The 25,024-nt window shown below is 38.8% G+C and overlaps 1 protein-coding gene across 4 annotated transcripts in view; it reads right to left on the reverse strand.

The window, feature by feature from the left end:
• NALCN (sodium leak channel, non-selective) overlaps positions 1–24,374 on the reverse strand; it is a 232,806-nt gene extending 208,432 nt beyond the window's left edge. For 2 of the 4 annotated variants that reach the window (XM_027674690.1, XM_027674688.1), the window contains exons 1-3: positions 23,892–24,374; positions 14,900–15,046; positions 12,422–12,604 (exon numbers count right to left, since the gene is read on the reverse strand). In XM_027674690.1, the coding sequence (XP_027530491.1) occupies positions 12,422–12,604; positions 14,900–15,007 (291 nt within the window). In that variant the 5' untranslated portion in view covers positions 15,008–15,046; positions 23,892–24,374. Of the gene's footprint in view, positions 1–12,421; positions 12,605–13,607; positions 13,751–14,899; positions 15,047–23,172; positions 23,268–23,891 lie in introns of those variants that run through there. The other 2 variants (XM_027674689.1, XM_027674691.1) reach the window with 2 other exon arrangements.
• Between the last annotated feature and the right edge of the window lie 650 nt (positions 24,375–25,024).

Below are 25,024 nucleotides of genomic sequence, written 5' to 3' on the forward strand. Positions count from 1 at the left end.
AGCGCTCAAACTCAGTGGACTAACTAGCAGATGTTAAAAACAAAGCATTTTAAGATACATAAAAAACCCCTGAAATCCAAAGCAGCAATAGTCCTTAGCTGTTAGATGGATCAATCTTTTCTTTGTTAATTAGAGGCCTATTCACTATTCTGTAACACCCTTCCTAGTCTTCTCAAACAGTTTCTTATAATCGTCCCATCTTTTTCCTCAGTATTTATTTACAACAGGTCAGCATCACTGTTGGCTAGTACACAACCATGAAAATGGATGTCTTGGGAAGCAGCACATGGATTGGATTGAAAGTCTGCCTTTTTCTTAGAGATGCTAATCTGAATTAATCTGAAATTTGACATCCCAAAAGAACAGACAAACTTGACATAATGAGTTGTAATTTAAATATTCTATGCTCTCTAAGAATGTAATATTCTATGGCAATGTTGCCATAAGTAAGAGAGAATGTCAGTAGTTCAGACTAAGATCTTAGTACTTATCTAATCAAAAAAAGGATCAACAAATAAATCTCTTCTCTTCTCTCTACATTCTCCTTATCTCACACCAGTTTTTGGCCTAATTTTAGATCATTTCTGCTCTGCTTATCTCTTAACATTTCAGGAAGACCTTGGGATGAACAGCAAACCCCTGCAAGTAAACAGTCACCCCCACTTCCCTGCTTACATTCAGGAACTTCTTTCATCCCTGACTACAACCTGTTCTCTGAACCCTTCCCTCTTGCCTCTTTCCAGCTGACTCTGTCTGAAAGCTAAATAAATAAAAGGAGTAATATGGTATTTGCTCTGAACAATCAGATTTACCATCATCTGCTCTGGAAAGGAGTCTTGTAGTCCTGGGTCTGTCGTTAGAACCTGTCGTTAGTCTCCTATTTTTCCTCACAGTCTCTGACAAACAGGATAGCTCAAGGAAGGTACAAATGTGAAGAGACTAGCAAGCTCAGCAACAATAAGCTACTCTGCTGCTCTGTCATGGTCACTGGATCCTGCAAGGGGTGGTGGTGGTAAACAAAGCACATCAACAACTCTAGCAAATCCTTCAGATCACTCTGTGGGCTATTTCATGTAGCACTACAAATAAGCATTAAGGGTAGAGGTTGACATTTATAGACATTTTAAGAGCAGCAGAAATGCACAGGAGGAAATGGAAGGAATAGAGGGAATCAGAATTTGGGAGTATATGTTTTTTATATTTTATAATGCAAAAAGAGCAAGCTGCAAGAGAGACCACACCTGAGTTAGAGAAACAAGATTTGCCCTCCCTCCCCCACTCCCTTACTCCACACAAACACTGCTGGGCACAGAGGCGTGAACCAGACTCAAAATTAAATCAAAGTTCAAGGGAGCACCTTGCTTAACCTCTCTCTCTCATTGCACATGAAGATAAAGATACACATACGCACACAGAAGGTATGTATCTTCTACCTGCTCACATTATACACATACATCCCTTATGTTACTGGCTCAATTTCAAACTTTCTCTATTTCCTTAAAAACTTGCAGTTTGCAGGTCTGTTTAGTAGCAGGATGACATGGACAATCCAGTCCAGCCCCCAACCTGACAAACACTTTCAACATTTTCCTCACACAGAAAAGAGAATGAAGACATACAGCCTAATCAAAAAGAAAAGCAGCCTCTGACTTCTGTTCTCATTCTCCTCTTCCATCCCCCAAAATAAAACTATTTCACAAATGCCCTCATGTGTCAAACCTTAGCAGGAAACAAAGGAAACTGTGGATTGCTTAGCTAAGACCATGTTAATAACCAAAGAAAAATTGGCATATTTAAAAATAGATGTTCACCTCCAAATTAGCCTTCTACAACAGTGATATTATCACTTCAAAATAAACCAACATGTATTTTCTTTAAAAGTCTGTATTAGAGGGCAATGTGTGTGGAAAGGATGTCACAGCTTTTCATTTTCTGTATGACTTCTTTATCATAAAGTGTCTTCATTCATAATAAAGGAACTTATTTAAAATATATACAAATAACAGTAATTGATTTGAAACAGCCAACGGAATTAGAAGCACTGTGTAAAGCTTAACTCTGAGTGGCTACAGGGGAAGTAGTATCACTTTATCATCAGTGAGTTAAATAAGTTCAATTTGTAACTACTCATGCATTGTACTGAACTGCTCCACTATCAGATGCTTCCAAGTAACACATCACATACTGCATAATTTATCATCATTTAATATCACATACAATGTAATATTGAGACTAACATTGTATTCTACATTAGAAAAACATTGAAAAAATCATTTGATGTTACAGCACACAAAATGAAATTATTCTATTTGTAAATAATAAAATGAAAGACAGCTCTTCCTTGTCCTTTAGGTTAGAAGGTGATGCCATGCCTGTTACAGACACAAAACACACACAGTTCCAATCTATCAATACAAAAAAACCCTACAATCACCATAATCACTACAGAACCACTACTTCATCCTTTGCAATTATTAAAAAAAGATAGGTTTTTAACTGAATTTATTGAGATTTTCAAATTATTTTAAGAATTACCAATGAAGATGTAAGGCTATTCCATTCATTAAAGAACAATTTCAAACTTATTTTTACGGCACACTAGATTTTTTGTTAATTCATGTAATTAACTTCACCAAACTTAGTATTTGATGTTTCACACTCTAATGGGAGGATTTTAAACTATAGTATTCACCATTTCATATACTGTTTCTAACAGAAAAAAACAACAACCATCCAAACCCCATAACACACCACCAAAAAGACTGTACAGAAGAAACTATTCCGGCCATGAAATAAGCATTAAGACTTTCAGGCAGACAAACAAAGACCATTTTACTTTCTAGGAACCCTATAGCAATGTTTGCTGTAAAATAATGGGGAGACGGAATTGATGGGAATTAAAAGACAGTGTTTTAAACCAAAATTGTCAAATTAAAAAAAAATCCCAACAAACACAAAACAACCCCCACCCCCAAAAAAAACCCCAAAACCAGAAACAAACATGAAACATTACACAACTCCCTGCATCAAGTATAAAACTTTTAAAGGGAACAACCATTTCCACAAAACAATAAAAAGGAGTGCCACAACACACCACCTGTGTCATCCAAACATTGTAGAGCATCTCAGTTCAGCTGAGTGACAAATAATTCAGACTGCCCGCTATTTGGAGACTCCAGGCACATCCTTCATATATGGTCAATAGAGGACAGATGCTATCATCTAACACTAGGTATTGCTACTGAGCATGGGGGGAAGGGAACTTTGCTGGTGTATTGCATTGCTGCTTTCTTGATATACCACCTCACTACTGCAGTTGGGTGCTAACATGCACTGCAGAGAGATTTTATGGGTTACTACACTGAAAGCCAGAATTTCATTTCCCCATCCATCTGTTCATTAGCCATCTGTATTCAGTGCCCCAAGTACTTCCTTACCAGCTGACTCAGCTCTCCTGGATGTCTTAAGGGTTCAGCAAATCTAAAAATGGCTGATCAGGAGGAGGATTAATAGGATTCCCCTACCTGGAACAGCACTCACTGTTTCCAGGAAGTGCATAGGAAAAAATTCTCCAGTAGGAGAACAATTTAACATTCAAACATGTTGCCCAAAGAAGTGTTAGCATCTCCCTTGTTAGGAATACTTAAGACTCAGCTTCATAATACCCTGACTAATGAACTTAAAGCCCTGCTTTGAGTAAGAGGTTGGTTCAGACCATCTCCTCAGGTCCCTTCCAACCCAGACTGTTCTCTGGTTGTGGGCATCTAAGCCAATTTCCTCAAAATGCCAGTTCATTGTGGTTGATTCTAGTTCCACATCTAGTTCCACATGCATGGATATCTGCTCATGCTTAGAAGTACGCTGCAGCCTCGCAGAGGTGATGTGTGTTAAACATTGCTGTGCTTCATCCAGCAGTATTCTGTCCTCCCCCAGCTCCAGTGTTTATGATGGATGTAATGGGTGGATTGGGAGCCAAATGATTCAAGGTGAAAGCTTTCACTTCGAAGAATCAAATATTGCCTGGAGATTGAACAGGGAGGTTTGATAGGCAAACAGCCTCATCTAACATGACAACAACTCAGATTTATGATTGATATTCAAAGCTCTTATTCAACAGAAAAAAGCCACAACACTGAGAGATGGAATACGTAAGAAGGGTGCATTTTCCAGAAAGAAGATTGTATTATTTGGTAATTAGCATTATTAAAAGCTGAACAATGCATTTTATACTACGGAGACCAGGAAAAGCTTATTGAAACAAAAATCCCAGTGTAGCTGTAAGAAAGACCTATTTCTATTAGTGGTGGAGAACACAATACTCTGAAATCAAATTTTACATTGAACTTACTCCCTTAAAAATCCTACACAAATTTCATCATTTTCATGAAAACATAGCTGCATAGAAAATTTCTTATTCCCTTCAATGGGGATTTGGATGTCATTAAGATTTGTTCATCTTCATGTCTTGTTTCATTCTCTCAAATTAAGAGAGAAGAAAACATGGGCATAAAATAAAATAGAATTGTTTAATTATAGCAGAATTCCTTGACAATGCAAGTTTCAACACAGAAAGGTACATTAGGGATGAAGTTCTTTCTCTTGCTACCTGAATACATAAGATGTTATCCACTATGTTGCTTTCACTGCTTTCCCTTTGTGGCATTTTACCCTGATATGAAGTGATACATTAAAAATATCCCTCAGTAATAGCTGCTGTCATGAAGAACAACAAGGAAGTAACCTCTGAAAGTGCTATTACAGAGGAAAAAATTGTATGGTCAGTCTTCGCAAACAAAGATTTTGGGAAAGGTCTTTTACCTTTCCAGCCTGCGCAATGGATTTTTTAGGTGAGACACAGCCTGCGCTGAACTGAGCCTACTCTTTAATCCTAAGGTTCATCTGCCAGGGCCAAGCGAGCTTGGACAATGGCAGTGAGGTCCTCAGGATGTAGGTTTGTTTAGAGTGACTTTCTCATAGATGGATGGCCTTACAGGGCTGGCGAGCTCCATCTGCCTGGGGGAGTGTCCCTGACCGGGAATTGAACCCGGGCCGCGGCGGTGAGAGGAAAAAATTAGCATTAACAAAAAGTAAAGTTTTGTTCATCTAATTGGTGTGTATATTTTAAGAGCAATTTCCAAGTACATTATGAAAGTCAGTATGCAGTGTATTTTTTCTTAGCAACTTTTAGGTTAAATTTTGACCATAATGATAAGTTACAAAGTATTATATGGACACATATTTCAATCCATGCCCCAAAATAATTTCTCACTAAAAACTTCCATGACCCATTGACCAGTCAGAAAAAATACTGTTTATATTTTAGAAATACTGTTTATGCACATTCACCAAGTAATTTAAATTTTCTAATGCTTTAATGCAAAAATGGTGCAAAAAGCCCCACTGTGTAATATGAATCATTACTTTCCTGTAATAAACACTCCAATAAAACCAGACACAAGTAACCATAGAAACAGGTGCGTATATTCTAGTGCCATGGTCTCTAACCTTCCCTGGTCCACAGGCAGGAATAGACAACTAGCAGCATGCTGCAGGCAACTTTGTATTTATTTTCCTCATGATAATCACTTTTAATTTTTTTAATTTCCTATGACTGGAAACAGAATTGGAGCATTTCACTAGTAACACAATCCCAGTAGTCTGGGAACAGATGTCCTTTACCATGGACATACATGCTTAGCAAAACAACAAAAAATACAGGAAAAAAGTGAGACAGAAAAATTGAGTTTTGTAGACTGTCTTAATCACATGATGGATATAAATACTGTTTTCTATGAAATAATATTTACAACTAAGAATCACAGCTGCCAACACCAAAATATTCCAGTATTTTTTAAAGTTACGTTTTAAAACAATTTGAAATAACATACTCTTTGCCAACACAGAATAACATGGGACCTGCACTACACATCTAGGTTTCCAACACTATTATACACTGTACAAAACTCCAGTTTTCTAATATATGTATGCAAAATAATTTGTCATAAGGAAAAAAAAAATTCATCTTAAAATCCCAAGACATTGGGCAAAGAGAAACTCAAACCTTATGACAAATGGTCTTTTTTGTGTTTACTCTGTGAGCTTTTTACTACCACAGGTAAGTAGTTTTCTCACTTTCTTTTTTTCCCTCCACTCTGTTTAGTCAAAGAAACTCAGAATTTTTCATTCTTGCCACTGACTCCACTGGTTATGCCCCTGCCCTCAAGTTCAAGGTTCTCACTCTTGTTTGTGACTTGCACATCCTGAGGCTGAGCTTTCAGCACAAGGCATCACAAGCACATCAGAGCATGCTATTGCTTGATGATGGGAGCCACATATTCTGTTTTAGTACCCAACCTTTGAAAAGAACACAACTTCCTGATCCTTAACTAATTTATACACTATGGGTATACAGCACTTCTAAAGTCATGGAACACATTCACCAAAACCTGGTGAGCAAGCTGACAGTGTTTCACCACATTTCTATTAATATTTTCATCATTTATCAGAAGGATTAATCTAAATTTGTAATTTCTTTATTCCTGTTTGATGAAGATGGAATGTTTAGTATTAAAACTACTGAAAAGAAGGCAGAACAGATACTTGTAATAAGGTGCATTAAACATCAGTTGGGTAATCGATAACTCAAGACAAACTTCTGAATTAGGATGATTATAGAAGAAACTCATTTAAACATAAATGAGTTAATGCCATAAATGCTAAAGAAAAAGTTGGCATCTCATTGTCTGTATAACTTTTGTAGTCCCTACCTGCCCATTTACAACAAATATATAATAACAAGTTAGAGCAATTGGTGACTGTGAGATATCTATAGGCTGGGTGTTAGTGTAGGTACTTTAAGCTTCCCTTTCAGTCAAATGGAAAAAAAAAAGACCAGATAAATTATAAATTATCTTTTGAAAGAGCCTACTTTATACACAAACAACTAATTGCAGACCATTGCAGTCCCTCAAATTAGTGCTGACGAATGCTATTACTTTTTTTCTATGTTAAGTCAAAAAATCTACTTTTTGTAAGCAGAGATGGAAAAAAAAAAGCCAGATCATGCAATTAGATATCAGTGGCCACTGGAAACACAGAACCAAAGAGTCACTGAACTCCGTTTACATTATGGGAAATAAAGAACATGAGAACAAATCTGGGATTAATTGAAGAAAGTGGAATTCTGAACAGAAGAGATCGTGAAAATACCAATGTCAAATTGAATTCAGCAAGCTTTAACCAGGAACTAAGTTTATTACATTTTTTATTACACATACTGTCACAGGCCATCATTCTTCAATCTAGAGTATCATTTAGAATACAAGCATAAAAATATGTGATAAGAAACAAACTGACTTGGTCTAATTCTCTGTTGCCATCTCATATAAAACTTCACAAACCATTGCAAGTTGTCTTCCTGCTTGTACATACATTTTACACAATATAGCCAGACAATATGAGGCAGACTGTCCTAGAATATTTTTTTAAAAAGATCTTAATCAGTAAGAAATTACAGCCTGAATTTCATTTTTCAGACTCAAATTAAAGACAGATGTATTAATAGCATCAGTTCACTAGTTCGTGACATGTGACAATAGCCTGCAATACCAAAAACTTCACAACCTCCCTGGGCAGCCTGTTCCAGTGTCTAACCACCCTCACAATAAAAAATTTCTTCCTAGTATTTAACCTGAATTTCCCCTCCTTCAATTTGTACCCATTACTCCTTGACCTATCACTACCATTCCTTATGTAGAGTCCCTCTCTGGCTTCCCTGTAGGCCCCCTTGAGATACCGGAAGGTTGCTATGATGTCTCCACACAACCTTCTCTTCTCTAGGCTGAACAACCCCAACTTTCTCAGCCTGTCTTTGCTGGGAAGGTGCTTCAGTCCTCTTATCAACTTCATGGCCCTCTGGACTTGCTCCAACGGTTCCATGCCCTTCTTATGTTGGGGGCACCAGAACTGTACACAGTACTCCAGGTTGGGTCTCACAAGAGCAGAGTAGAGGAGGAGAATCACCTCCTTTGACCTGCTGGCCACGCTCCTTTCGATGCAGCCCAGGATGAGGTTGGCTTTGCCAGCTCACGTTGAGTTTTTCATCAACCATCATCCCCAAGTCCTTCTCCACAGGGCTTCTCTCAATCACCTCTGCCCAACCTGCAAGCATGTCTGGGATTGCCGTGCCCCAGGTATAGGACCTTGCACTTTGGTTTGTTGAACTTCATGAGGTTTGCATCAGCCCAGCTCTCAAGCCTGTCAAGGTCCCTTTGGATGGCATCCCTTCCCTCCAGTGTGTCAACTGTACCACACAGCTTGGCGTCATCAGCAAACTTGCTGAGGGTGTACTCAATCCTGCTGTTCATGTTGCCAACAGAAATGTTGAACAGTAACAGCACTTTCAGTACTTTCCTCCCAGGTAGTGCCTATATACTGAATATAATCTGTTACGCTGCCCATTTCATTTCTTTAGAAGTCAACCTATCATAATACCTATTAAAAGCAAACAGTGTATGATAGCAATAATATGGAATATCAATATATAGTTTTGAAAACAAAAGGAGCTCAGCCTTTGTAGTAGATATATCCTATGCTGTCACGCTCTGGTTTCTTTAATATCTGTATTTTGTTCTCCTTTTCTAAACATGTGAACATCTACTTTCTTTGTAGAAGGTGGATATCTATCTGTGTAATTCCAGGAGTTCCCTCTATCATTTGCCTTCACAAATGGAACAAGCACCAACCAGCATTTACAAGGCATGGGCAGTCCAAATTTTTAATAGATTTTACTAGCATGGCAACAATAACTCAGAAGGAAACATGAGCAATAAAAGGCACAATATCACAGCAACATTTCAGTTGAGCTTTCCTTCTGGGGTAACAAAACTCTTGGATGGAGGCACCATTTTATTTTGTCATTTAGTTTACATGGGGAAAAGGAAAACTTTTTACAGAGAAAAGGCTAGCAGTTTCAGAAACTACTTTTTTTTCCTAAAAACCCTTGGCACCAAAGGAAGTATATTTCTCACTCGTCCTCAGAGAGTGTTAATTGGACATGACTTAACATTTTCAAAATCTTCTTAGCTCAGCTATACTTACATTTTTATTAGTTAGGACTTAAGTGGATGGTGCCCACCTTATCCATAAATTAGGTTTCTTGCTGTACTACGATTTTGCATTAATCATGGTTCAAATGTTTATTAGCCTTTCAATTTCTAAAGCATTTACAGAAATACTGACATGGTAAAGTTCAGTAGAACCATATGGCAATGCGTTCATTGATCCTACGCTCACTAAAAATCTTGAATGCACTTAAATTAGGACTACATTTCATAAACAAATTTTCTTATATAAAGATGGTTCAAATACAAACATCTTTAATAAATGCTAATAGAGTTCTAAACAGTGCCTTATTTACTTCAATTGCCACTGCCTTTGGAAGATCATGGATCAATATGTTCTTGGCAAAATTATAATATTTAACCAATATTTTCCCTTAAATCCATAATCCAAAGAATAAGTCAAATAGTTCACTAAAAAGGATCACTCATTGATCGGTATTCAAAGAAACATGGAAATTTTTGATTAAGTATTAGGAAAAATATTTTTGGCATAAGGTTGGTCAAGCACTGGAACAGGCTGTCTAGAGAGCTTGTGAAGTCTCCATCCTTGGAGAAGTCTGAAATTCCCCTGGACAACCCAAGCCATGGGCAACTTCATCTAACTGGACCTGCTTTGGGCAGCAGGTCAGACCAGATGACCTCTGTAGGCCCCTTACCATCTAAGTTATTCCATGACTCCATGAATAAGCGCCAAAGAAGGCACTTCATTTCAGCGTAACTATATTCACCGAGGAATGCTACAAGATATCAAGCTTTAAGCAAATGCTCAATTGTTAAAATAACAATAAATGCAGCCATTTTCTATTAAACTATGTGTTCTAGAACAAGCAGCAGTTACGAGTATTGAGGCCATGTTGCTGAGAACACAGCTGCGATGGGCAGGACACGTCTCAAGGATGAAGGACCACCGCCTCCCTAAGATCCTGCTTTATGGTGAACTTGCCACTGGCTGCTGCAACAGAGGAGCCCCGAAGAAAAGATACAAGGACTCCCTGAAACAACATCTCAGCCTCAGCCATATTGATCTTCATCACTGGTCTACTCTGGCCTCCAATCAGGAGGCCTGGAGACGCACTATCTACAACGCTGCTGCTTCTTTTGAGAATGCATGCAGGATCACTCTTGAGGAGAAAAGACAACGCAGAAAGAATCGTGTCTTGCCGATACCACCTAAGGAGTCTTTCTGCTGTGCCTTTTGCAACCGGACTTGTCTATCTCGTATTGGCCTCTTTAGCCACCAGCACGCTTGTAGCAAATGTGGGTAGGGTCCTTCCCAAATCTTCGTTTGCGAAGCCTAGCCATGATGATGATGATCTTTGTGTAACAGTGGTTATGTCTAATCTGTTTTAGTATATTTTTATCTAATAAACAAATAGTAAAATGTCCGTGCAAAGGAAATAATATGTGCTGTTATCTATATATATATAACATAAATTGAGGCATTGAAACCAAATCCAGACAGCTACTCATTCTGTGTGGCCAGGCTCACCAGACATGCTTCAAAGACAAGTTCATTATATGACAATGATAGATAAGTTCATCCTATGAGGAGCAGCTAAGGACTCTAGGTTTGTCTAGTTCAGAGAAAAGGAGGCTGAGGGGTAATCTTGTTGCTCTCTACAGCTTCCTGAGGAGAGGAGAAGTGGAGAGTGAGGTGCTGATCTTCCTGGTACCCTGTGACCCGATGCATGGGAATGGTTCAAAGCTGTGTCAGGGAAGGTTCAGACTGGAAACTGGGAAACCTCTTGTAAAGAGGGTGGTTAAACACTGGAACAGGCTTCCTAGACAGGTGGTCAATGCCCCAAGCCTGTGTTTAAGAGGCATTTGGATAATGTACTTTAAGTTTTGGTCAGCCCTGAACTGGTCAACTGGTCAGGCAGTTGGACTAGATTATGGCTGTAAGTCCCTTCCAACAGTCCCTTCCAACTTCTCCTCACCTCACCTCACCTCTTCTTTTTTCTCTTCTCTTCCCGCAAACCCCAAATTTAAACAACCCAGTGAAAGACAGACTAAGCAGCAGCAGTATATTGTTCACAGCCGCTAGATGTCAACTGTGAGTGAAGTTGGTATTTGCATACACAAAAGCTCAGAAACCAAGCTTTGTACCAAAGTCACACTGTTGGCCACCCTTCCCTTTCTCTCTCTGCATTAATATCTACATATCCCTTTCTCTGCAAAGGCTGTACTGGTTGTAACAGTAACTTTTTATTCTCACACTGTTCAAATGTGCATGATGGTCACCAATTCTCCATTCATAATCCTGTGTCCTTATCTTCACCTACTTAATAGACATCTTTGAAGAAGAGAGCACAGGTAGCAGCTAGAAATAGCACTTCACAATAGATTACTTGGGATTTATACAGCCCATGAAGATTTTCTCAGAACTATCTTATTTCAGTAATTTTCTAAATATTAATATTAATGACACTTTAACTTTTAGTATTCATGAAGTATGATAAATAATATTTTAGTTTGGAAGTGAACAAAAAATGCTATCTGCAAACTCAGAAAAACTTCAAGAGCTTAAGTACAGCACCAGATGTCTCTGGAGCCACCAGACCTTTCAGAAGTGAAAAGCAAGGATAACACTGATTATCTATTCTGTGCCATAGTGACATAATTGCATTGTCAATAAGGTCTGTAGATGGATTTTCTATATGGAAGCTGATTTGTATCTTTTTGTAGAAGATTGGAAACAATTAGTAAAATAATGGTACAAAATAATGACTACTGAAAAATTCTGCAGTTTTGCAGCCTACAATATTGTATCTACTTATACAAATTAGCCCAGCAACAACAGCAGACGTATAACAGAAGCATTTGTTTACCAACATGGATTATATTAAGGAAAAAAATTCAAAGCAAGATAACTTTCTCTTTTAGCTCACAGTAAGACATATGTTCTTATTTAAGTAACCACACAAGAAGACATACAGCCTTCTGAAACGAAAATCTGAATTCTAAGTCCATATATGGACCAATAGACATTTACAAAATATTTTTCCTAATGTATATGCAGTTTTTTATTCCTTTCATTTTTTATACTAATGCAATGAAACTATCTATTTCTTACTAGAAAACCTTATTAGGAATGCTGGTATTATATTTTGGGGTGATTAAATATGCAGTAAAGCTGAATCTTTGTCAATCTGTCTTTTCAGTTTATACACCATAATGTTGCCTGCAGTTAAAAAAAATCATAGGAAGAAGAGCTGGTAAATTGAAAAACAAATACTAAATGTCATTAGCATAGATGCAGATCACTTGAAGCACACATAGAATACTGTTAAAATGCTTACCTTAACTATCCCACGGATGTGCATTTTTGCTATCATCTCTGCAGTGTAAAGAAACATCAACAAAGTATCAAGAGCAAATGTCACATACTGGAGAGGCGGATAATGCTCGAAGGTCTTTGGAGTGTTCATACAAACAGAAATAACACTGATGATGGCACAGATTCGTAGTAAAGAGTGTACCCACTGAAAAAAAACCAAAACCAAACAAAACAACCAAACACAAGATATTGCAAGATTGCTTTGATCTTTAAAAAAAAATCAAATATTTAGCCCTCATAACTTATATTAGCACCTTTTGTAAATGCACATCTGTGTTCTTTTATGTCATGATCCAGATATTAAAGGTCTTTAACCAAAAACAAGCACTCCTAAATTATTTATAATTATATATACACATAAAGAATTTTATTAGGTAATTTGCGAGGTTGTATAATTCAGAAACCAAAAATTAAGAACCACGAAACTGAGAATTAGGATTCCATCATTTCTACTTTGCGGCATTTGTAATTCAATTTCTTTTCAAATGGCAGCTTGCCACATTTATGGGCAGACAATAAGTAGAATTAGTTGAAGTTATATATTGGGTAAATACATTAAATGAAAATATCTGTCAACAATTTTAGTTCAACACTGAGAAGAAATTATTTTTAAATCAGTTTACAACTCCAAAAATTGAGAGGCACAGGATTAAAAGCATCCTTCCATTTATGAAAAGAATAAATATAAAAGAGACTACGTCACAGAAAGCTACTTCTTAAGATCAGGATTCACTTTTGTTCCAATCAAGTTTTGCTGCTATAAGAGAACAGTAAATTTCTATTACTACTTAGGTCTCAGACACATTCCTTATTAATAAGGTTGATATTCGGTCCCAGTTAGAGAGGGAAGTGTAACAAAAAAAGTAGAATATATTAATACAAGGGTTTAAGGTTGGATTTTTTTTCTTTTAAATCAAAACAGCTTGAAGCCACACAAGTGTAATGAATCAGAGTTGGTAAGGTCATACCTATCAAAACAAGAAGTTCTTTTCGGTAAGAAAAAAACTCCAAACAAAAAACATTGAAAGGTATTTTTAAGACTTTTATATCTGGGGAAAAATTTGACACTCATTTACAGCACTTCAGAGATTTTGATATACAGAAGACTTAAGAATAGGCACCTAATTTAATACTCACTGTTCGCTCACCTAAGTGTAATGATATTTGACTTGAATTGAATAGCTCTATCATTTGCATACTCAGTCCAGATTAATAATTTGGAAGTGGAAGGCACCCAATGAAGATCTCTATTGTCCCTTTAACATCTACTTTGCTTTGAACCTTGTTTCAACTGAGAAAATTAACATAAAGTGTGGCTGATATCAAACCCATTCTCTGCTGCAGTAAAAGGTCAGTATTACAAGTCCTAAGTAATATACAACTAGTTCATCAGCATGACAAGAAAAACATTATTCCATAAAAACCTCATGTATTGTGTGATGAGAAACATGCGTAAATAACCCAGCATGTATTTCTGCAATGACATTTTGAGCTTATTACAGCAGTCAATACAAACATTCTACTTAAAACTATTTAGCATTAATAAATACATGGTTGTTGTCTTGTAAATGATTTAGGTGTCAAAACTCAGCAGCAAAGCTGAAAGGATCTGGCATTCATACTGCAAATGAGATGACAGTTCCATAAAATTCATGCAATGCCAACAATAGGTATTATTTCAGAATATTTTACTTTCTGCTTTTAAAAAGTAAAATTTATACACTACTTTAAGAGAAATGTGAAAATTCCTTCTCTACAAAAACACAAATCATTCACCATATAGGAACCCCAGATACATGCTGACTGCTGAAGTATTTAATCATAAAACCCATATTTACACAGGAAAGACATTTTCTTAATACTGTACCATCCATTATTAACTCCACTCCTAATGAAATTTTCCCCAGTTTCAAGCTGTCAGACACTTTTCCACCTATCTATTTCTTATGGCAGATTATAAGGAAATGATATCAGAAAAATTAGAGTTGTACTTCAAAATAAACAGCCAAAATACACTTCTATTATGATATATATGATGTAAAAGGAGAGATTTGAAAGTCAAAAATGTTGACTGCTGGCTACCACTTGAGCAATGAAATGCTCCTTTTAACATCCTTTTAAAAAGCCCAGTTTATGAACTAATTTCAACAACCATGTTAGGAACGAGAGACATTGAAAGGATGGTTGTTTTAAAAGAATCAATCAGTAGATGAACTGGTTGGAAAACACTGCTTGATCATCCCATCATTTTGCAACAGCCAAAAGAAACTTTTGTTTTTTAGTTTTGAACTTTTTTCAAAAAATAACTGGTAGATTAGCAACTACAGCTCAATATTTGTTTCTAACAAATATTTAATTCAGAATCTTTTGTGGAAGTCATATTTCAACAATGCAAGTTACATTTAACTTAAAATTAGTAACTACAGAAAGAGATACCCACTGGTTTGTTAATCCATAGAATATCTGCGTTGTCTGACAAAGATTCATCAGGACCAAAATCCGTAACTGGCTGGGCTTCCACCCTTGAACTTTGTTTCCTTTTTAGCATCCTGAAGTTAACTTTTGTTATCTACAATCATGAAACCTCCTTCGGGAGAAAAAGACAGCAAACATTAATTCACTAAAACCATTTTATAATGCATTTTGAACGGTTTTATAAATAACCTAAAGCATTTTGTTTTCATGCAAACTGCTTTTGTACTTACTGATTAACAGGATATTCATTTTATTAAATATAAATCACTGACATGACTCTCATTATGTTACAAAAAATTTACACAAAGGTATGTAACACAAACAATTACCAGAAACTTAGCAAAGCTGACAGAAAATTTGTACCAATATGCAAAGAATGCTATTGCTGTGAACTTCAACACAGAGTAATCACTGGATGGATTTGACCTGAAGCCATTTAATTAAATGGTGACATTTCCATTTATTACATTAGGCTAAGATAAATCCCAACATACCAAAAGTAAACAGGCAATGTTAAGCAGCCAACACATATTAATGTTCTTTACTGAAATCGGAAGAGCCTTTTTGCTATATACTACTATTAACATGTATTTTTCTAATACTTTTTTTAATGTTAGCAATTATCTATCCAACACCTAGACAGATGGCTGTCTCTGGGGCTTGTGTTGGCACGTGGAAGCACTGAGGAAAATGTGTTGTTTGCACGGAGTCAGGCTAAATCTGGAAATTCCTGCATGGGTGGCACTGACTGAGACTTCTACATGCTCAGTGATGTGACCCACAACTAGGAGACACAACAAGAGAGCAGAAAGGTGAGTTACATCTTATTAGTCCTCGATTAGTTGGAGGCAATAGTTGACTCAGGACTGCAGAAGTCCCATGTGCTTGGTCTCAGCTGGCCTTTTCAATGACATGGGCTCCTGCTTCATGTCCAAACGCTACGCATGCATCCTTGGCTGTCTAGTCTTTTAGCTGTTATGGCAAATGTAAACTATTACTCTTATTCCAAGTCCCTCAGAGTCTACCCCTACTCTGTTTTCTCTCTTTCAGATTCAAGAGGACAGCTCCTGTGTCTATAAAACCAAGTCTGAACCATTTGTCTGTCTTTGCACAAACCACACAGCAACAGGGTTGAGGTCTTGTACTAATATACCCAGGTAGAGGAGCTGACATTATGCAGTGATTGATTTTTTTAAAATAAACAGACATAACACAAAAGCACAAAATAAGGGACAACTTCTGACACCTATATTCACTTGGTCATTCACAGCAACCTTAGTACAACTGAAACTGGTAAGCTGTCACTAAAACCATGCAAATATTGTAAAATGAACATTACAAATTAATAATCTTTCTCTAACAAATGAAGACTGAAATAATATTCACAGAGGTTATAAGTTCTCTTAGTCTTCATGCTCAAACTTCGTGCTCCCACCTCTATCATAACTGAATTCAGTACTTCCTCCTCTTTGGCAATTTTTTTCCACTTTCTCTTATTTCTTTCTAAGCCTGATATATTAACCTTTTTTCTCTACTTGGACCAAAGCATAACTAGAAATGCTTGAAGCCTCAATGATGCTGGTGTGCTTTTTGAAGTCATGAAACTTTAAAATGGCTACATTTAACCTAGTGATAAGAAGTCATTGCAATGCCTTGGGAGATGCATTTCCCAAAACCTTAGGGAAAAAAAAGACACTGCCTAAAATGTTTCTTGCAAATATGTTTTTTGGAAATTGTTACTCAAAAGCTAATCAGTGAATTAAAAAAATAATAATTTTATGTTTACTCTTTCTGGTAATGGCTACAACTGTGCTCCTAAGCTTTTAAGAAAATATGCAGCAATAAATAGAGAATTAATAAGATAAGTTCAATCAGTAATTATGAGAAAAGGCTCAGGATATGAAACACTGATTTTTGTTTAGCCACTACTGATTTTTTTTTTACATAAATGACACTCTAAATAACAAGCCATGTCCATTTAGGGAATAAAGTAGATAATTATCAACTGTCTTTCAGCAAGGCTCTGTTGTTTTTATGCTTTTCTCAATACCGTTTATTTATACATCTCATGTGTAGGAAGATTAGCCATGTCCTTTAATGAAATTCCCATTTTTCCTTTTACCCAGTGCCTCTTTGTTCAAGTTTTTTTTTTTAATTGGTCCAGGTACAGAAAATAATGTGAACCTTAGATGCTCATAATGGATGTTCATAATGGATTCAGTTCACATACTTAAATGTTGTGACTAAAGAGATTAGAATTCTTACTTTTAAGAGGCAGCCTTGAATAAACAACTCTTCATGTATCTAAACCTAATGGACGGAAGGGAAGGCAACGGAATATGAGAATCAGCTTGTCTACTTCTCTACTTGAAATGACCAGAAATGCACACAAAAAAATGCAGAATAAAGCCAAGAATATCATGGAAATGGTCTTCAGCAAGATTATTCAAAATATAGCAAGGTTGCTTTCAAGCTTTTTTTCCTTTTTTTTGTTCTCACTACTTTTATTTTACCAGGGAATGGCTTTTCCATGTGTCTGTTGCTGTAGAGCAACATAAAGCCTAGTATAGCTTCAGGACTCTGCCATGTATGTAAAGAATTTTAACCCTTGGACTAAAATCCCTTTTGCACTTGTTACTGCAAGGAGGAACCCACTGAAAGATGAAGAGAAGGGCAGCTGTGCACAAACTCCTTCCAGCATGTGACACGCAGTGAGCACCACGCCAAGCTGTGCTAATGGGGAGGCTGTAGTCCTCCCTAACCCTGACTACAAATCCACCCCTGCAGTTCCCGCATTGATTTTGGCACACATCATTAGGTCTTTCTTTGATCACAACCTGTTATTAATGTGAAAGGCTTAATACATTCCCTAGGATGTACTTCTAGCTCCAGTGTTTTTTAAGACATACTGGGTGCAGGGAAAACACAGGCTTGAGACAGGAAAATATCACGAAGTTTTGGGGCTACAATCACTTCACATTTCTTTGGAGTACTGATAATCCTGAGTCTCATTTATAAAGCAAGCTCACTGTATACAGTATAATCTGCTCAAAAGATCTCCATCACAAAGTCAAGAGAACATGCTTATAAATACTCTGGCTGACAAAGAAGGCAGTTGAAAAATGACTTCACAGAAATATAAACAGGAAAATAAATCAGATATTCCTACCTACAATTTATGGAGAGAGTCTGAAAATCAGATAAAACCTTGAAATCAGCAATATCTGGCTTCCAACATAACTTCTTTCTCACTGCTGATTGACTTCGTCACGTGAGATCACGTGAGCACTATGTGAAGGTCCTCCCAAGGCAGGCCACATATAAGCACTCTCTTCAACACCAGTTCTCTCTCTGAAAATGTCAACTCCCCTTCCAACTTTTCCCAGAGCAGGGACAGAGAAAGTGGCACATAACACTTCAAGACAATAACTACAAATGTGAAAGCTAAAAGGGGTGACAGAAGAGGATGTGAACACCCATACACATAGCATGATGACAAAATCCCATTTCCATACTATACGTTAAAAAAAGCCTCAAACTACAGGCTATCTTAAGGAAATTGATTGCTCTTAACTGTAGTATGCATTATACAGTTATAGGAACAATATAAGTTCTCATTCTTTCATCTCAATAGCCGCCTTCTTTCCCTCTTTACCAATTGTCCCTGTTTCTCTATTGCCTGCTCCCTCTATTCCTACGTTCTTCCATCCCTGATTTTGGGTGCAGGTACAGGTAAACGGCATGTCAGTATTTGTTTTCATGTAGAAAAAAATTTGAAGTGAGCAAATTACGTATGTGACAGTATATTTATTTTAGAAGGGTAAACACGAAATTCCAGTGGATACAATCACATAGCACATGCCACCACGGATGCTATTAACTCATACCTAATTTTAAGGAAGAATTTATTTCAGTACTTTTCCTCTCTATGTGGTATTGTTGCATCTGATGAATGATCTCTTCATTATTTTGAACACGATATACTGCTAACCAAACTTTAGTGTTTATTAAAAACAAACCTAGTTCTTCACAAAGAAGGTATACTGAAGGAAATATCCTAAAAATCAGTTACATTCACATTTTCAAATCATTTGGATACAGGTAGGAAAGAACAACTGGTGATATCTTGTACTTACTAACAGGATCCCACACTAAAAATACGAGAACTGGGGTTTAACAATTGCTTACGGCTGCCAATGCAATAACATCTAGTCCGAAAATAGACAGATGTCCAGACTTCAGTTCTTTGCTCCCAACACATCTCCTGTGTCTTGCCTCAAAGTATTTATTTCTTACATATGAGTTCTTCCACTCAGACACAGCCAAAATAATTCAGAACTACTGAGCAGACAGAATCAAATTATCACATTGTATGCAGAGGCAGATCTCTTGTGAGTTAGATATAAAGTCTACCTCTATTGTCACATGATGTATCACAAATCCTTTTTACTATAGGCCTTCTAACATCCAGAATATACAATACCAAAGACACTACACATGCATATACATGGTGCCATAATGCAGCCAGAAAATGAACTTCTTAATTTTAAATAGAATTGCTTAGCTTTTTTATATTTTTCTATTAAAAAATTTGGTTGTGTCAAAAAAAAGGCAGAACAACTGTAGATGATTTTTCAGTTGGTGCCGTTAGACCACACCATGGCACATTCCACCATACTTCTTTTACATACAATGGCCTGAAGTTGTGTCAGGGGAGGTTCAGGCTGGATATTAGAAAAAGGTTTTTCACCCAAAGGGTGGTTGGGTGATGGAAGAGGCTCCCCAGGGAAGTGATCACAGCACCAAGTCCAACAGAGTTCAATAAAGTATTTGGACAATACTCTCTGGCACATGGTGTGACTCTTGGTGCTGATCCTCTGCAGGCCAGGAGTTGCACTCGATGATCCTTGTGGGTCCCTTCCAACTCAGCATATGCTGTGATTCTGTGAATGCACAGTAATGATATGTAGAGAATATACTGATGGTAATTTATTTCCTTTATGGATATATAGCACAGTTTAACAGCTATCTTACTGCAAAAGTTCACTTCAACTGTAGGCCACCTACCCACCACTTGCTGCCCTAGGATTGGTCTACTGCAATATAGCCTATACAAATATCCTTAAGAGCCCATAGCTGACAAAGACATGCAGCAATGTCCTTAGCAAGAATCATGCTGGAAAAAATGGAGAGTGGTGTTCTGTAATTTGCTTTTGCAGTCTCCTGGTAGAAGTTGTGTCTAGCCCTTTGCAAAAGTAATGGGACAGGCAGTACCAGGTCTTTGTTTGAGAGGATTCAGGAAGCAACCCATCCTCTCTCTAACATATCCCACATTCAGTAACATGCTATGAATACCGCAGATCTATTTTTCAGACTTTTAAAGAAAAGAGTGAGGGCATCCTTCCCAGAATGACACAGGTGGAAAGGAGCCTCTCTGTAGGCAGATGGCTGATGGCATGCCTGCTTAAGTGATTATTTTAAGGTTGCTGGGATTTTTTTGTGTATCAATAATTACATGTTAGTGTGCCTAGAACCTTGTATACACATCCTTTCTTAATTTAAATTGAAATACATTAAAAATTAAAATAAACAGTGGTTATATTATTTTGGATTTGTTACAGTTTTTCTAAAATAATTATTAAAGCAATTGAAATATTCTAGATCATCTTCCTTTCCCAAATTCTCCCCTTTCTATCCTCTAAGGAATTGCCAGTGAAACAGTTAACATGTATATATTTTAAAACTGAAGTCCTGAAAACAGAATTAGGACTTTTTTATCCTCTTATCTTTCCTTTAAAACAAAGTAATTGATATGTGATACACATCTTCCTTGCTGCAGGGCAGTTCCTAGAAGTCACAGCCATAATCTCTGACACTGTAGGTACTGTACCTGAAGGCTTTATTTTGGAGAGAAAAAAAACAAAGGAAAACTGAGTTCATAGAATCATAAGACAGATCAGGTTGGAGGGACTTCAGCTCTGCTCTTGTGAGACTCCACCTGGAGTACTGCATCCAGCTCCAGGGCCCCCAATACAAGAAAGACCTGTTGGAACGAGTCCAGAGGAGGGCCATGAAGATGATCAGAAAGCTGGAGGTCCTCTCCTATGAAGACAGGCTGAGAGTTGGGGTTGTTCAGCCTAGAAAAGAGAAGGCTCCATGGAAACCTTCTAGCAGCCTTCCAGTACCTAAGGGGGGGCCTACAAGAGCTGGAGAGGGACTTTTCACAAGGACATAGGACACTTAAGGCAAATGACCTTAAGCTGAAGGAGGGTAGGTATGGATTAGATATTAGGAAGAAATTCTGTATTGTGAGGATAGTGAGGCACTGGAACAGGTTGCCCACAGAAGTTGTGGATGCCCTATCCCTGACAATGCTCAAGGCCTGGCTGCCTGGGGCTCTGAGCAACTTGGTCTAGTGAATGGTTTCCTGCCCATGGCAGGGGGTGATGCAGCTAGATGATCTTTAAGGTCCCTTCCAACCCAAACCATTCTATGATTCTATGACTTCAGGAGGTCACCAGTCCCATTTTCTGCTCAAGCAGTATCAACTGTGACGAAAGACCAGGCTATTGCAGTTTACTCAGGTTATTCCAGTCCAGCCATGGAAACCTCCAGCAAAGGAGACCATACAATTTCTTCAAGCAACTTGTTCCACTGCTTGATTTTCCTCACCAGTGGAAGGGGGGAGGAGGGGGGTTAAGAGAGAGAGATGGAAGATTAAAACATCACAGAAAATAAAGAAAGGAAAAAAAAAAGATTACCTAGTAGAGCCAAGGCGATTTGCAACCATAGTCTAGTACTGGTATCCCTCAAAGCAAGGCATTTACCAGTACTCAGCCAATACACGAAACTTCAAATGAAATAAAAGATGCGATGAAGGTAATGAAAGGGAGAACAGAGAAAGACTGAAAGGGAAAGAAAACATGATTCAATCTGTAATGTTCATATTAGGCTGACTTTGCTCTTTATCTCCAAAAGATTGCATGCTCAAAATCTACAGGAGATCTAAGTAATAGGAAAATATCCTATTAGTAACACAGTAAAAATAATTTGTAATGAGGTCTGGAGACAGATCATCTATAACGCTGCTGATGCTTTTGAGAAAGCACGCAGGATCACCCTTGAGGAGAAAAGACAACGCAGAAAGAATCGAGCCTTGCAGAATATACCATCTAAGGAGTCTTTCTGCTGTGCCCTTTGCAACCGGACATGCCTCTCTCGTATTGGCCTTTTTAGCCACCAACGCGCTTGCAAGAAACGTGGGTAGAGCCCTTCCCAAATCTTCGTTCGCGAAGCCTAGCCATGATGAAAAATAATTTGTGAATGCAACACCTCTGTTTTATTCATAAGCACATCAAAAATCTTGTTTGCAACTGACTAGATTCCTAAATACCTAGGGAGGATGAGAGGAAGCCCAAATCCCCAGAAGCCAGTACCAGTTCTATCTCATCATGAGATACTCATGCCTTAAGAAGACATTCTTATCCATGAAAGTCTAAGACTTGTCACCTCTTCTAGAGCTTGGTCCAGTAGCCCGTTACTCCTAGCAGTGCAGCACGACAGTATTCATCTCCTATCGTGAAGGTTTAAGAGCCAAAACCTCTTTGACTCAATATACAGGTTTGGATGAATGCCATACAGATTTACATAAGTGTTCATGGTACCAGCAACGACCAGGAGCTGGAAGGAAGTCAAATCAGAGTAAGTTATATTTCCAGGTGGTATAGCTTAAATGGGTATGAACTGTGATGGACCAAATTTCAGATTAAAATAAAGTAAATGCACCAAACAAGAAGACCATGGGTCCACATAAAGCACAAATGACATGCTGATTGTTACAGTTTTAAAATTTCACTGTAAAACACAGTACCAAGCTCAAATGGTAAAACAAAAAATTTCTCAACTGTTCCTCAAAATCTCAAAAGTATATGCATAAACTTGAAGAGAGCTAGAATCTTCTAGCAGCCAGTGAGTTTAACTCAAAGCAGTGTGATTTCCCGCCCCTCATTGAAGTTTAACTTCCTGATTCAGCATAGTTCATTGTTAATATGTATCATTTCTCTGTTGGTCACTTAGAGGGCAGGTGGGATGGGGCTGCTGTGGAAGGAAATGAATAGAGACAGCGATATTTAACAGGAAATTGACGATGCTTAAGACAAAGACAAAAGACTCAAATAGCATTTAGTTAATTTTTTCTCACTGTAAATATTTGCCTTAACACAACAATGGTTAACCTACCAAATCATAGCTGACTTAAAAGGTACGTTTGCACATAAAGGCCATCAAAAATCCTCATCCTTCCTAGAAATATGTCTCTGATGTTACCAGGAGTACTAAAATAAACAAGATGCCAACAACGAAAAATTATTAAGCACCTCTCTCTCCATTTGATGAACAAACCCCTGAAACTGCAAACTAAAGATTTACTCCAGGCCTGGGTACGTCGCTCTCTCCAACCACCCCAACCCCGCAGCCTCTGCGGACCAGCTGAACCCTCTCCTCAAGGAGAGAGCTCCCCACAGCCATCCCCGTCCCCGTCCCCGTCCCCATCCACAGCCACCCCATTAAATAAGTGCACCCCGAAGAGGCCTGTTCGCCCCTCGGCCCTGCCCTGCCTCAGTGACGAGTGCGGCACTCCTGCACCCCACCGAGGGATGCCGAGGGGTCCGGAACAGTCCCGGCGGCGAAGGCCGACGGCGGCCGGGCCGGAGCGCCCCCTCCCACCGCGGGGGAAGGACAGCTGGGGCGGGCGATGCGGAGGGCGCCACCGCCCCTTCCCCCTTCGCCGCGGAGCCGGCCAGGCCTCTCGCCGCGCCCGTCCCCTCCCTGGGAACCGCCAGCGCTGCCTGCAGAGCCGCGGCGGCCGCCGGCCGCGGAGGGGCCGACGAAGGGGGCGGGAAAGCGCGGGGGCCCCACCGCGCACCGAGAGCGAGCCGCGCCCGCCGCCTCCGACCTACCGCCAGCATCTCCTTTCATGGCGCGGTCGGGAGGGGTCCCCGCGGGTGTGCGGGGTGTTACGGTGCTGTGCCAGCCCCGCACGCCGCCCTCCCGCGCTGGATCGCGGCGGCGGGGCCCGCCCGGCGGCGGCCGCGCTCAGTCTCTCGGCAACGACGGCGGGGGCGGGCGGGGACGGAGCAGGTGCGGGGGAGACGGTGCCGACCGCGCACGGGCGCGTTGGGACAAACAGACCCCCGCCTTGCTCAAGCCTCCTGCTGGGAAGAGAGGGGGCTGAGCGGCTCCAGAGCAGCGGGGTGACCCCACGGCGGTCCCGTCACGCAAAACACCCCCATAGCTGCTTGGAACTGTGGTCGCTGCGCCCCGAAACACGCAAGGGGCGACCTGCATGGGACGGAACTCGCCGGGTGGTGCCCCAGGCTGAGCCCGAACAGCTCCCATCCGAACAGCAGCGCTGTAGGGCTTTGGTTTGAGGTGTAGCTTTTTTGTTTGTTGGTGGGTTTGGGTTTTTTGCTTGGTTTTGGTTTGGTAGGGGGTTTTTGTCTTTGTTTGTTTGTTTGTTTGTTTGTTTTTGGTTTTTGTTTAATGATGATGCTCAAGTGATGGGATAGTTTATTTATTTTGGCAAGAAACCCTATTTGTGCATCTTAAAGCTTTTTTAGTACTCATGACCTTCTTTGCCCGTTCTTCACTGGTAGCATCATCTGGGTGGTCTGGTTACTAATGAAGAGCCAAGTAAAGGCTCAGTCGACATGGTGAATTAAATTCATAAAATAGCATCACTTGTTGGACTAGATGATCTTAGAGGTCTTTTCTAGCCTGAATGAATCTAGGAAAGAGATACTAAAAAAAAATAAATAAATAGATAAATACTTGGAAAATTGTTTCTGTACATGAGTTTGACATGCTCCAATTTGTATTTTTATATTCTTGAAAAAAAAAAGGTACATTTCTGAAAATTATAATTTGTGTTTAAATGAAACCTGATGATAGTGAATAATGTAAGCTCATAAACTTATGAAGTTTGCAAAGACATGGAATAGGATTTGAAAATAACCCAGAAAGCTGAAGGAAGGTATATGGCACAAATTGTACTACGCTTCTTTAAATTACATTTTTTGTCTATTTGATGCTT

This window comes from Neopelma chrysocephalum, unplaced genomic scaffold (assembly GCF_003984885.1).
Source record: "Neopelma chrysocephalum unplaced genomic scaffold, ASM398488v2 Primary Assembly neopelma1_25, whole genome shotgun sequence".
NCBI lineage: Eukaryota > Metazoa > Chordata > Aves > Passeriformes > Pipridae > Neopelma > Neopelma chrysocephalum.